Source organism: Podarcis tiliguerta (genome assembly GCF_965153285.1).
Source record: "Podarcis tiliguerta genome assembly, chromosome: 3".
NCBI lineage: Eukaryota > Metazoa > Chordata > Lepidosauria > Squamata > Lacertidae > Podarcis > Podarcis tiliguerta.
The window spans coordinates 81,821,186-81,836,339 of NC_139536.1; the positions used below are offsets into that span (position 1 = coordinate 81,821,186).

A 15,154-nucleotide genomic window follows, 5' to 3' on the forward strand; every position below is an offset into this window, starting at 1 on the left:
TTGTTCAGAAAATAGCTTCGTACTAAGGCAACTGGTACTTTCTCCAGGCTACATTGGAGATGTTTTATTGAAGTGAATCTTGGCCAAATCATTTTACTCTTGAAAGATATGCTGTACTATAAACAAATGTGTTTTCCAGGGTGTCACCTTTCCTGCCATGCATGCCATGTGGTCCTGTTGGGCTCCTCCACTGGAACGCAGTAAACTTCTTAGTATTTCATATGCAGGTGAGATGCTTTAAAAATGCTCAAGTCTAGCCAATGAAGATGCAGCACTAATCTCTTTCAACTGTGGTATAATGGTTGGGAACAGGCCACAGGATTATGCATTCCATTTCTGCTCCCACCCCCATACTCCTGCAGCTACCCATTAAGCATGGTTCATTGATGTGCATGCCTTGCCACAAAACAATGTTTATCCCTAACCTAGGTGTATTTAAAGCCTAGCATTTTCAATCCTTGAGAAGTCTATGTACTTGGACAGACAGGGTGACTGGGACAACCCAGCCAGATGGGCGGGGTAAAAATAATGAAATGATTATTATTTTAAAATAAAACTTTAATTTCTAGGTGCACAGCTAGGAACTGTTGTGTCTCTTCCATTGTCTGGCTTGATCTGTTTTTATATGAATTGGATTTATGTGTTCTACATATTTGGTAAGTGTTTTCACTGTAAATGCCGTTCAGTTGAGTAAAGATTGTATTTTTTTTAATTATTCATTTTAAAATATACAAAACAAAATAGCAATGAGCAAACTTTCTCAACCTCCCCTCCTCATACAACTAATTGCCAGTCTTAAGGTGTGAATTGGGTTACTCTCTTTTCTCTCTCTCCATCTTTTTAATAATTATATATAACTTTTAAATATGGTTCAGGAGAATCCAGTGGTACTCCAATTTGGCATAGGTACAATTAGGATACCCCAAATCCTAAGGATGATGTGTGTTTTTAAAAAAAAAAAACAGCTGGAAGATTGTTTTTTAGTCCTGTGTCATTGTAAAGCTTTTTGTGTGTATTTCTAGAACACTTTGTGCCTGATCATTGTAAATAAATGCCTAAAATACTTCCCCAGCTATTTTGTCTGTCACACCCTGGGGAATGTCATAATCTGATGACATTTTTCTGTTAAGCTTATATATGCATGTGTGTCAAGAAATGTGATCTACAGACTGCCCACTAAGAATTTCTGTCTATGGGAGAGTTTGTTCGTTTTCAGCAACCCAATTCTCTCGCTTAAATAGTCCCATTGTGCGAAACATCTCTGATTAATTTTGTTTCGTATCACACCCACGGCCACCTCATCTATGCCTTCTTTAGCTACAGGAAGCTGACAAATCTAGAAGTTTTTATGCATTTGATGTATCCTTAGCGCAGGTGGTGCTGTGGGTTAAACCACAGAGCCTAGGACTTGCCGATCAGAAGGTCTGCGGTTCGAATCCCCGTTGCTCAGTCCCTGCTCCTGCCAACCTAGCAGTTCGAAAGCACATCAAAGTGCAAGTAGATAAATAGGCACCACTCCAGTGGGAAGGTAAACGGCATTTCCGTGTGCGGCTCTGGTTCGCCAGAAGCGGTGTAGTCATGCTGGCCACATGACCCGGAAGCTGTACGCCGGCTCCCTCGGACAGTAAAGCGAGATGAGTGCCGCAACCCCAGAGTCGGCCATGACTGGACCTAATGGTCAGGGGTCCCTTTACCTTTACCTAGCAGACAACGGCAATTGGTACACATGGCTTCACATTTAAGTGATCCTCTGGATATGCCCACACACATTTGCTATGTTGGAACGATCTCTTTCATTTACCTTTGAGGGTGGGGTTGGCTGGTTGCTACATACCTGTGGGATCCACAGGTAGCTCTGGCTTGAGAGACATTTCATGGTGATCTTCAGATGCTCTGCAATAGCAGCTGGCAAGGCACTGTGGGTGGGACAGCCCTGTTCTTCCAAGTTTCTCAGCACCAAACATCACTATAACTTGCCGAGAGGAGAGAGGGGGGTAAAGGAGTGTCAGATTGGCTCTGCCGCCATGTCCACAGTGTGCTGAGCTGCCCACTGTCTTGCCCCCTGCCCCTCTTTCTCCTGGTAAGGGGCAGTAATATGAGATATTGGGAAGCCAAGCGAGAGCAACACAGCACCACCCTGGTGGGTTGTAGCAGTGCTTGCAAATTTAAAGTCTCATGGCTGCCATTTCCTTGACCATAAGCGTTGTTGTTTTCACTTTAAGGTGCCCTAGGTGTGCTGTGGTTCATCTTCTGGATGTTGATAGTTAGCGACACACCAGAAACACACAAGAGAATTTCTCATGCAGAAAAGGAATACATCCTCTCCTCCCTTACAGATCAGGTGCGTACTTTTTGGTCAAGCCTTTGCTCATTTCTGTTGAAGTACTGGGGTAATATACATCCACTATCGTATTTAAAGGACAAAGAGGTCCTTGTAAAAATGCTTTTAAAGCTCAGTAACATTTTGTTGTTTTATAAGATTTTTTATCTGTCCTTTGCCGTAAGGTCCCAAGGCGGGATACATCAATAAAACATGCAATTATAATTAGAACCGTTGCAATTATAAGTGCATAAAACAGATGGAACAGAACTGTATAAAAGAGGTGGTTCCAGCAGACGAAAAAGCCAGCTAAAAAGAACATTTGGGTGAGAAAGGGAACAAGAATGCCCAGCAGCAGAATCCCTGAAAATTCACCACTCAGACAAATGTTTTGTCTTCCTAATGTTAAACAGAAGTTCACCCATGCTGTGCACCTACCGTGGTTAAGTGTGGGTATACCTGCATGCAGTAGGTAAGGGACTGAAGGAGGAACATGAATCTCATAGCTTGTTCCTGATCTCCTTAAGCGTCTGCATTAAGGGATCTACCATTAGGCTTAAGAGTGCAGACTGGCAGGAACAAGCTCTTTTGGAAAAATCCTCTTTGAGGTTTTAAGATGTGTGATTCAATTTTTTTTAAAAGAACATCTATGTGAATTTAATTCCTTCTCTTTAGCTTTCTACTCAGAAATCCATCCCTTGGGGAGCCATACTGACGTCGCTTCCACTCTGGGCTATCGTTGTAGCACACTTTTCTTATAACTGGACTTTCTACACACTCCTTACCCTATTGCCTACTTACATGAAGGAAATTCTGAGGTTTGATGTGCAGGAGGTAAGATACCCTGGGTTCTCCAGTTACAAAACTTACCCTGAAGTGACTTAGGCTAGATCATAAACTTGGCTTTCAGTAGGAATTACAAAGACAGTCAGAACCTAAGCACCCATTGGGGCGAAGCTACAGAAATAGCCTTCTGACCGTGAGGTATGGGCTGCACAGGGTCATTCAATTACAGCACAACCCTACATAGGTCTACTCGCATGCAAGTAATAATAATAATAATAATAATTTATTTATACCCCGCCCATCTAGCTGGGTTTCCCCAGCCACTCTGGGCGGCTTCTGTCAGGGAAGAGTTAGAAGTTTCCAGTTTATCAGAGGGAGAAAGCATTCCCCAAGGGGGGAGGGAGAGCAGTGAATCTAATAGAAGGGAGCAAGAGGAACAACAGGGAGAGACTGGCTGTTCACAGGAAAGGCAAGGGTTAAGTTCTAGCTCAGATTCGGAGGAGAGGAGATACAGGCCAGCTCTAGCCAGGAGGTTAGAAAAAAGAGCGGGAAAACGAAGGGAGAGGCGCCTTCGCCATTTTGAGGGTGGCTGGTCATGGAGAAGCAGAGCTCAGAAGGTATCTGAAATAAGTGACTCTGAGGAAGAATAGTTAAAGTTAAGAACCGTTTATAAGATTGTTTTGTTAATACGCAATAAAAAGTTTTATAAAGAACAGAAGCATTTGTGTGGTGATCCGAAGAGGACAACGACCAGTCCTGACAGCTTCCAACAGAATATTAAAATACAATAGTCCCATGGAGTCTAATGTGACTTACTTCTGAGTAGACATGCATAGGCTTTCTCTGTTAGCCTCTTGGCTGAGTGGGAATGCGATCCCAAATCGCTGGTTCATGGCTTATACCACACACTGGTATTCAGTATGCGGCCTTGAAGTCAGCTCTGTATGTGGAGTATCTGGCAGTGCTGAGAGATTTTAGGAAGAAGAATATCAAATGGCATCTTTGTCACCTGTCACAGGAACACAAGGCCACGTGTTCGTGTTTTTCCTGGGAAATCCATTCTAGTGAGAGAAGGGGAGGCTTTGGGTATCCAACACTTCCCCACCCCCCTGCAGTCCATAAATAATTCTGTTAATTTAACCAGCAATATTACTTCTGGAAGTGCAGCTCTTAAAACTCCAGCCACTTTTTAGTGAGCATAATGAAATTTGAACGTGCAACTTAAAAATCAATTTACTATCAGAGGAGAGAGAATTGTCCTTTTTTTCTGTCTCTCTCTCACATTACGGTGCCATCGCTGTTCCCTGTTTTGCATTTTAAGGTTAATGGCTTAATTAAAAATGTGCTGTTCATTCAAGAGCATTTGCTAAAATTAGGTTGAAGCAGCTGTGAAGAGCAGCCTATCCAACTCCTTTACCTTGTGCTTCAATTCTAAAGGTTGCTATGTAAATTCCTTCAGAGCAATTGCAATTTTTTGTTCTGCTGGCTGCACATTTAACAGGCTCTCTGAGAATGAACACCTGTGACAAACGAATGTGCACCAGAGGGTTCTTTTTCCCGGGAGGAAGGAATTGAAGCTGTTTCTCTGGCTCCTTGTTCCTTTTCCTCCTGGAACATTCTGCTGCTGTTCTTGGGAGAACCTTCGGATAAGTCGCCCAGTCTGCTGGGTGCTGCATCAAGCTGGGTTCCTTAACCTTGAGCAGAGTTGCAGAGTGCTTCACTTCAAGTCAGAGTCTGAATCCCCTTTGGTGGGTCTGCTGATTTATAAACATGTCCCCTCAGTGTGTGAGTGAGTGAGTGACACAGATGCTATGCAGAACATCAGTTCTTCTGATTGCCATGGGCTTTCCTACAGTGGATCTTCAACAGTAATCACACCCTTTGGGTAAAATTTTCCAGAAATTTCAGTTACAGAGTTGGCTGTTGACTCTTCTCTTCATGAACTGCCTAAAGCACGCTAGCTTTTGTCTGCAAGGTGCATAATTAAATGGAGAAATTCCTGAAGTGTGAACCAGCCCTTTAAGCATCTCCTTTTAAATCAGATTGATCTGATACCTCAGTGGAAATAGAATTGGTCTTGATATATATAACAAAGAGAGCCAACTTGGTTCCCCTCCAAATATTGGATGACAGCTCCCATCATCCTGGACCATTGGCCACACTAGCTGGGGCTGATGGGAGTTGGAGTCTACAAACATCTGTAGGCATAACATTGGCTCTGTCCTTTTGCTTACCTGAAGGGTTTCTCAGACTCTTTTTTCCAGAATAAGCCACCTTGCCTGAACATGGCTGTTGCAGTTCCTGCTCACTGTAAAAAGAATCTAAGCCAAGACGGGTGGACTGACAAGCAGTTCTAGCTGCACTCCAGCCTCAAACCAGGCAGATGTCTTCTCCTTTAACTTGTCTGTTAACCTCTGGTGTTTCTCTGAAAATAGGTGGAAAGCTGCTGTTGTTAAACCAGATACTCGTGTCTCATAACTCAGGATGTGTTTCCACTGTAGCTTGCAAGAATTTATCACTTTGCCATATCCTTAGAAAGGAAGTCAGTTTCCTTTATCATAAAATGTGTGACTTGTCGATTATGTTCACTGGTTATCTTACAGTACAGTATCCATTAAACACTACAACAAAACAGCTGTTTCAGACAGTACAAAACAGCCTCTAAATAGCTGTCCCCAACCCCATTTGTACTGCTGAAGACATTTATTATTTTTATTATTCTGTACTTAGGTATTCATCTTGAAAATAAATAAATATATGCACAAAAACGGTGTTCCCATCCCATCCTAAATCTGGTTTTCTTTTTCTGTACAGAATGGATTTTTATCTGCATTGCCTTATTTTGGCTGCTGGATTTGTATCATTCTATCTGGTCAATTTGCTGATTATTTGCGGGAAAAGCAAAACATGCCCACCGTATGTGTTCGCAAAACATTTACCCTGATAGGTAAGGAAAGAATGTGCTTGTTTTCAATTTGGCTTGTAGTTTAAATGGGGTTTTGTTGAGCTTGTACAATGTTTTTACCTGCTTTAATAAGCCCCCTCCCTCAGTTTTGAATTCTTTCCTGTTGTAAAGAAAGCTGCAATTCTTCTGCCGGATTCTTTCTGGCAGGTGCATTTTATATACACTTATATTCCCAGTAGTAACAAGAGCATTCCTGCGCAACTTGTGCTCCATAATACCAAATGCAGCTCCTCAACTCAGCCTTGTATGGTGGCCCACCAAGGACTTTATAAACACTTCACTTTTGCTGCTTTTGCTCTCAGTAAATGGTAAGCATCCCTGGCTGGGTATGCATAGTGGCTATGAAAGGGTCAGGCCCTTTCTGGCTGCTGCTCCCAGGATTTTGTGGCTAGCAAAGCCAAAGAATAATTTTGATGAGATGCTCTTCGTGTGCCCTTGGGCTTTTGGAGAAAACCGGTGCCTGGACACACTTGGGCAATGCTTCTAACAGCTGAGAGATGAAACCAGCATTGGACCAGATGTTAATAGCTTTGGACAGGGCCCTTGTTTCTTATCCCTTACTGGTTGGTTGTAGGTTCATAGGAAGGAGCCTTAACTGAGTGTAATGGAGAGTTAACTGTTATACTTCTGTTCCCGCTATAGGTGGCCCTGTGTCCAAATGAGGTAGTGAGTCATGCTGTTTTTCTTGTTTGCAATGAAGCTGCTAAGCATCCATTCTGGCTTGGTCTCTTCTCTGAAATAAACCGACACTGAGTCAGCCCTTTGTTACATCATCTAGCTCAGTATTGTCTACACTGATTGGCAGTGTCTTGCCATGTGCTTCTCAGCGCCGCCCCCCCCCCCCCGAGATGGCAGGGATCTGAACCTGGGAGAGTTGCTTTTGAAGTAGGCGTTCCACTACTGAGCTGTGCCATCTCAATCCATCCTCCATGTTCTCTCCATGTTCTCGCTTGCCCTTTCCATGTGCCAATAACTTCTGAATAAGCTCTCGAAGCAACCTGAAATGGCAATTATATAAACTGAAGCTGAGATAACTTCACAAAAAATGATGATTTAAAATGCAGATATTTTAATTAACTGTTCTTCTGCTCTGTTCTTTCTCCATCTCCACATGCCCTTCACTATTTCATCGTAATATAAAACAATAAGTCTTGATCAGAACGGGATATGTTTGATATTTCCCATATTCTTGTGACTTTTTTATTACCCAGGTGGGTTATTAAATAAGCAACTACAGTGGTGCCTCGCAAGACGAAAAGAATCCGTTCCGGGAGTCTTTTCGTCTTGCGTTTTTTTCGTCTTGCGAAGCAAGCCCATTGACAGAGTAGTGCTATTAGCGCTATTGGCTAAAAAAGGGCTAAAAACGGCTTTTTTGGGGGGGGGATTAGCGGTTTTGCTGCTAAAATGCTTTTAGCAGCTTAGCGATTCAGAATAAGGGGTTTTGGAGCAAAAAAAAAATTCGTTTTTTTTCGTCATTTTTCGTCTTGCGAAGCAAGCCCATAGGGAAATTCGTCCTGCGAAGCGCCTCTGCAGACGGAAAACCCTTTCGTCTTGCGGGTTTTCCGTCTTGCGAGGCATTCGTCTTGCGGGGCACCACTGTACAACAGGTTTGTTGGTTTTAATGAACATCTAAAGTACCAATAGCTTCAATTTTGTCATGGATAAAATAGCTCAGGCAAAAGCATGCATCTCCAAGTTGAATACAGTCATGCCTCAGGTTAAAGTCGCTTCAGGTTAAATGTTTTCAGGTTGCGTCCTGCGGCGACCCAGAAGTAACGGAACAGGTTACTTCCGGGTTTCGACGTTCATGCATGTTCAGACGCTCAGAATGACGTCACGTGTATGCGCAGACGCAGCAAATCACAACCCGCGCAGACGCGGGTTGCGTTCTGCTCGTGATGTGAACGGGGCTCCGGAACGGATCCCGTTCGCATCCAGAGGTACCACTGTAGTGATATAGTTTGTTCACTAGGTGGCAGCACAATGTAGAATAATTACTGGGCCTTTCCTCTCTTTATTTTCAGTTTTTATCAAAAAGTAATGATGGTCAGTCCATAAGACAGCAGCACAAAAGACACAGAGATTAAAACATTTCTTAGCTAGCTTGAAACTAGATTCTGCTTTAAAAGTTCCATGCAAAAGTAGTTGCTTATTTCTCACTTAGGCTGCTTACTTTCCACCCATCTTGTAACATTACAGTAGGCCAGACAAAATAATTTCATAATGTTACTCTGGGACATTTTTCAGTAATGTGGATCTTGGGACAGATTCTACGCTCTGAGTGCCACTGCAATGATCTCTTTCCCGGGGATTGAATGCATTCATTCAGTGTGTGCAATATGCTTGAGAGCAATGCTGCATGTCTTGAACCGATCCTGTATTAATCCCTATGAATGCATGAAGCTGCCTTGTATATTAGTCCATCGAGCCCAGCCTTGTCTGCTCCAGAAGAGTTCTGCTTCCAGAATTCCTTCTAACTGGAGATGTCAGGCTCTAAACATTCACATGCAGAGCATTTGCTCTTGTCACTGATCAGTTGCACTCCTTGTGTCAGTAGGAACTCCTATACCCTTACAAGTGTCTTCTTCCACCATTGTGTGCCTTCAACGTTGCACTCTACCAGGGCCACTACCTCTTTTTTCATCTATCCCTTACAGCTTCTGAGTTTCCAGATGCTCCTGCATCTCTAACCTGTTTGCTTTCCTGTGCCTTGGTGCAACAGGCTCTTTAGACGTGGTTAGGATACATCAATGGTTGACAAACTAAGGCCCGGGGGCTGGATCCAGCCCAATCGCCTTCTCAATCCGGCCCTTGGACAGTCCGGGCATCAGTGTGTTTTTACATGAGTAGAATGTGCTCTTTTATTTAAAATGCATCTCTGGGTTATTTGTGGGGCATAGAAATTCATTCATTTCCCCCCCCCCAAAAAAAATATAGTCTGGCCCCCCACAAGGTCTGAGGGACAGTGGACCAGCCCACTGCTGAAAAAGTTTGCTGACCCCTGCTTTAGGCAGTCTTGCCCAGGGATCAGCAAAGGACTGTTGTTTTGTTTATAGATCAAGAGCTGAGAACCACCAGTATTTTTTTTTAATAAAAAGTCACTGCAATATTGCACAAAGAATAAACAAAATTTGAGTTCCCATGAAGGTAAGGTTTCTGATTTGTTTTTATTAAGGAATGATTGGACCTGCGGTTTTCCTTGTAGCAGCTGGATTCATAGGCTGCGATTATGAACTGGCTGTTGCATTTGTAACCATATCCACAACACTAGGGGGTTTTTCAACATCTGGATACAGCATCAACCACCTCGATATTGCACCATCGTAAGTATTCATGATTGAGTGTGCGTTTTTTCAAACAAGATTCCCTGAAACAGTGAATTAAATAACCACAGTACTTGTCTGCATTTTTCTTCAGTCACTGATTTGGGTTAATTCAACTCCTTTGTGTGGCAGCCTTAAGTTGCAATCCTACCAATGCACTCTTAACTCTGAGAGTAAATCCTATAGAATCCTGATCTTCCAGGCTTCTAAAATGTGCAGGCAGCCTCCAGGTATACAGCACGTTCCCTGCTTCAGAAGATTGCCTGTCTCTTGTGGAGGGTAATTGGAACAGCAATGGGGGGATGGAAAGGGAGAGCAGAACTAAAATGCTCACCTCCCTGTACTAGTGTGTTTAATTAAAATGACTAGAGAATGCCTGAAGAAGGCTTCAGTGGGGCTGACCTCTGCGTAGAAATGCAGAGGGTTGCAACGTGTAATCTGCTGTTGATATTTTCTGCCTGCTTCCCCTCATCCACCCACCAGCGTTTCTGTAGCACATGATATTTGCTTGTTGAAGGCATAGTTAGAGGTACTTGCATAGGTTGACACTTAGGTAATGAGGAAGAGCTCCTGTGGGACACAGAGGTACTATAGACATCATTTTCAAAGTGCATATCAATGCTTAGATATATTTTTTTGGGGGGGGGGAGCTATACCACTAAGGGATTTATGGATCTTTATAAGATACTCATCTATCCTGTGAGGCTTTTCCTCTTTGGCATTCATCTTCATAAAGTCATTAATGTTTAAGCAGTTCCAAGTTAGCAAAGGTCATATAAATGCCAGCTTCTTTATTCAACGAGTATGTAATTAATATATGTGCAATGGTTCTTTGGGGTTTCAGTTGGGGGGTCTTCCCCAACACTACCTGGGGATGTCCTGAACTGAACTTGGAACTTGAAAAGTGTGTGTTCCACCAGGGAGCTTTGGCCTTGCCTCATGCATCCTTTCTCAGAGTATCATTTTGCCTTTCCCTCACATTACCAGACAGGGAAGTGCACGAGACACATTTTGTCATGGCATTTCTAACATGCCGGCTAGAATGAGCTCCGGTTTTCTGCCTTCCAGTTTTTTGAACTTCACACCTTTTCCAGCCTGGTTGGTGGTTTGTTAAAAATTGTGTTGTTTTACTTGTTTTTGTTTTTAATGCTTCCAGTTTGTGAATTGCTTTTTGAAAATTAAGATGCAAAAGCCAAAATAGATACAGTATGTGTTTAAATAAAATTAGAGGAAAGCAAGTTGCAAAGTTGCAGTTCCTCCCAGATTGCACTGCCCTTATGCAAAGTGTATCCACACAAGGGCTTAGAGAGCGGCCACTTGCCTGCCCACTGTGAATCCCTGTGCTAAAGCCAAGTATGAGGGTGACTTAGCACTTGGGTTTTGTTTCCCTCATAAATACTTCATTGAGAAGTTTGTGCATGTCTCCTAATCCACTCTGGACAAGTGGATGAATCATGTGCGAAATTCTTTCTGGGGTGTCTTGTTTCAGTATGTTAGGAGTGCCAAAACATTTGAGCTTGTGCTGAGAATATCTCCCCACCCCATACATGTCTAGTTTTATATAATATATGTGTGTGTGTGAATTGCAAGGGAATGAAAATCCTACCATCGTTCCTGAGTACCAGAAAGAAGTTCAAGGCCCTGTGGCATCAGGAACCAGCTGATTTTTTTCTTCTTATTTTCTTAGATATGCTGGCATCCTCCTTGGAATTACAAATTCATTTGGCACTATCCCAGGAATGGTGGGACCACTTGTTGCTAAAAGCCTAACTCATAGTGTAAGTCATTCTTGGTCTTTTCCCCCCATTTTCTTCTTTTAAAGGTTAAAGATTTGATTGTCTCGTGTGTCATTATTAGCGATGGGTTTTTTCTTGTTATTTTTAAACAAGACCAAAGAAGATTGTTTTATACTTTCTCTCTCATACCATGTTTATTGATATAAAACTGCAGCCATATGCCATGCGGCAGAGAAAATTAATCTCTTTTCTGAGACTCTCTGTACTAATATCAATTTTTATTTTAATAACCCATATGTTCTCGTCCGTTGCTTTGTGAGCTGTGCCATAGTAACCCTCCCATTCAGCAAAACAAGTTCTTTAGGCCTCTTCAAGCATATATAAAACAAAATGAGGACAACCTGGAAAGAAGGAAAGGGCGGGGAGCAAAGCTTCATGGGTCCACTATGTGAATTTAACTGGGACCCCTGAAGAAAAACATCCTAGCACAGAACAGCTGTCTTTTTAGCTCCATCAGTTTTATTAAGTTTTATTAAGTGGTAGGCACCCTTGAGTCTGACAAACTGGTGTTTCCTCAGGATTTTAAAATTGGGGTGTGTGTCAGAGTGCAGCTCAAATCTCCTCTGGCAATGGACCTCCTATAAGTTGAGGTTCTCAAGTTTTCATGTATTCACAAGACAGGTTGTTATACGGAAATGTTATTTAATAGCAAGAGTTGCAAACTTTGAGCAACTTCTCAAAGTTCTTTATACACTTTATTCCACTGCTGGTGGAAACTTGAGTGTAGTTTATACTAAACTCTTGAATGTAGTTTATACAGATTAAGAGTTACACCCTTAATTGAATCCCATTTAGCATAAGTCATACTGAGCTGAACAAAATATGCCATGTTTTGAATAAATAATTGTATTGGCTACATAGATCCAGTCTCTAAACAGTGCTCAGGTGGACCAGGAAAGAGCAGAGAGCTCAAGTGTTCTCTTTATTTCAAGCCTTAACAGAAGTCTTCTGGTTTCCTCAACCCATAGTTGGCCATGACATCTATACCAATAAACTGTGGCTTGAGCAGTCCTTGCAAACCCAATCCTCCAAACCAGGGATGGGGAACCTGAAGTTCTCCATATGTTGTTGGGCTACAGCTTCCATCACCGCTGACTTTTGGCCATGCTAGTTGAGGTCCAGCAATATCTGCAAGTCCATGGGTTCCACAACCGTAGGCAAACAATGGGTTTAAAGGATCAGGAATGCAACATCTGAACGCAGCCATATTTTTAATACAAATTATCTGCTCCACACATTCTCCTTTTCCTGCCATTCAGTTTATTCCTGATCATGGTTCTGTTACAGTAATGCACTGATTTATCTCCTTATTTCTGCCCCTTTGCCAGAATACTGTGGGAGAATGGCAGACTGTCTTCTATATCGCCGCTGCCATTAACTTATTTGGAGCCATCTTCTTTGCATTATTCAGCAGCGGAGAAGTTCAAGACTGGGCACTCAATGGCTACCACTTGCATAGGAACTGAAGGAACCCTGGGGTTAATCACCGCCACACATTGCAATCATGTGACATGGAATGCCTTTCACATGACGTCTGCAAAGCCTATTGTGACCCTTTCTTGTTGTAGCTGGAAAATATTTCACATTTCAATATGCTCATTCTGTAAGAAGAATGTGGGATCCAGTCTTACACAATCGATCGGTGTCAGATACCTGTGACACATTCTAATCAGTGTATCAACTTTTTTAAAACGTGCCTGAATTAAATATTAGTTGGAGGAGGTGTAACACAGAAAAATATGAGATTTTGTTGGTTATGGTAATTTTAGGTAAGGGTTGTTAGAATTATTGCCAATTTTAGCTGTATTTATTTATCTTGTATGATTAATCCAAAAAGTAATGGAAATTAAAAACAGGGAATTAATCCTTATGCCCTCTTAAAGTATGTATTTGTGAGCATGTGTCCACTGTGACAGGAATGGAGACCCTCTAGCTTTCCACATGTAGCTGGACTACAACTCCCATCTTCCTCCACCATTGTCTGATGGGAGCTGGAGTCCAGCAACATTGGACGGCCTACCTTTCTGCTCAGGCCTTGCTTTTGAACTTCCCATAGTCATCAGGTTGGCCACTATGAGAACAGGACGCTGGGCCTAGATGGGAAGTAGGCTGAATCCAGTAGGCTCTTCCTATGTTCCCTGTGCTGCGTGGTTTCACCAGACCTGTGGAGCACAAACACTGCTACATCATGGAGGAAAATAAGCCCAAAGTCTTTTACTATATGGAGAAATTCAGCAATGATGTTGATTTTAAGGAACGGTTTCCCTTTCCCCTCCTTTTTTCCTCTCACTGTCCTAGTACTCATTTTGAGCAACAAACCACAGTTATCCAGGCAGAATAAGACCAAGTGGCAGCAGGATCATACTAAAAGTTGGTTGCAAAAATATGTACCAATGCAATCCTGTGCTTATATACTTGGAAGTCCCCCTGGGGCTTCAGTGGGACTTATTCCCAGGTAAGTGAGTACAAGATTGCAGCCAAATTGACTATTAGGTTTCTGAATGAATAAACCTGAAGGTTAAACTAACAGTGTGTCTGCATAGGCTCTCTTCAGGGATTGGGTATGCCCATGTAACTGATTCAGAATCCTACAGCCCTCAGCCAGTCGTTGACGTCTGTCAGTTCACATTGCAGATAAGGCCTATGTCAGCTTATTTTGTCACAATGAGATCCAGAATACTAGTAAGGGGTTGGCCCACGTTGCATTGCACCTTCTTTTTCAGAAGATATCTCCCTAACTTCATATTTGATGCTAGCATACCAAACTGGAAATGGAGGGAATATCTATGCACAGAACCACCTAAGAGATACAAGAAAGAAAAGAGAGAAGAGAAGAGAAGAGAAAACTTTTTAGAATAGGTTTTGGGATTCTTCTCGTACCCGTGCTGATTTTTTTATTTAAAAAAAAACAAAAAATTATTGAAGAGCAGCATTTGGGTTTCTCCACTACTGCTGTGGTTTGGAAAGCCACGCCACACCCTGGTCAGAAGACAGCCTCCAGAAGTGGAGCTGAGGTTTCATGTCTACACACTAAGCATAAGTGCCATTGAGTCCACTCTGGGACATAATTCTGAAGAGCTTTGCCTTGTACGATGGAAATGTGAACTTCCGTAGCACTGAATGTGCAGTTGTGCGTGGGAATGACATGGTGGGCTAGGCAGCTGAGGCTTTGGCCTCAATATAGAGTACTAGGACACAACAGGATAAATGGTCCTCTTTTGGATCATTCCAGGTGTAAAGCAAGCCAAAGGGGGGACACACTTTGGTGTTCCTTCCACCAACCCAAAGGGAAACCTGATACACCTCCCACACACTGCTCCAGTGGAGCCCAGCTGACTTCATTTCTGAGAAATGACAGGTTACTTTTGTTAGCCAGTTTTACATACATTTTAATTTGCATTGAAATGTGATAATGACGTCTTGTCAGCTGTGTTGTATTTTGCAACTTTCAGTGTAATAAACAGTGCGGGCATTTTGGTTGGTGTGTTTTGTGTGCTACCATGCAACTACAGACCCTAACATGAAGGCTGACATTAGTAATAACGGTAGGTTTTGCTTTTTTGGAAGGGACACCCGTGTTGTAGCACACACTTGACTGGTGACTCTTCGTGTCTGTAATCGCTATATGCTCAGCCTTGTTCTGCTTCTGTATTCAAGACGACCGATGGTGATTCTTCGGGTGCTAGAATTCTAAAGTGAATGTGTGGCTGTTACAACAGACTTTGCATTGCATGCCACAATTGGCTTTATTGAGCATCTTTCACAATGAACCGAAAGACCAACACAAAGAACTTGCTGCATTCTTGTTTGTGGCAGATCAACAGCTCATTGTGCAGAATTTGAAAGATCTGGATCTTCAACTCTCTCTGTGGAGACAGAAGATGTGGGCAGTAGCACTAATGGAGAAACTTAACATGTTAAGCATTAAATGGTGTTCACAATTCATTTTTCTGTATAGAAGTGT

General features: G+C 42.5%; 1 protein-coding gene across 6 annotated transcripts in view; it reads left to right on the forward strand.

The window, feature by feature from the left end:
* The window catches only part of SLC17A5 (solute carrier family 17 member 5), a 30,278-nt gene extending 15,611 nt beyond the window's left edge, over nt 1–14,667 (forward strand). For 4 of the 6 annotated variants that reach the window (XM_083431188.1, XM_083431184.1, XM_083431185.1 and 1 more), the window contains exons 4-11: nt 140–227; nt 570–656; nt 2,223–2,341; nt 2,996–3,154; nt 5,921–6,053; nt 9,247–9,394; nt 11,082–11,172; nt 12,519–14,667. In XM_083431188.1, coding sequence (XP_083287314.1) covers nt 140–227; nt 570–656; nt 2,223–2,341; nt 2,996–3,154; nt 5,921–6,053; nt 9,247–9,394; nt 11,082–11,172; nt 12,519–12,656 — 963 coding nt within the window. In that variant the 3' untranslated portion in view covers nt 12,657–14,667. The remainder of the gene's footprint in view (nt 1–139; nt 228–569; nt 657–2,222; nt 2,342–2,995; nt 3,155–5,920; nt 6,054–9,246; nt 9,395–11,081; nt 11,173–12,518) is intronic. The other 2 variants (XM_083431186.1, XM_083431187.1) reach the window with 1 other exon arrangement.
* Nucleotides 14,668–15,154: the final 487 nt, after the last annotated feature.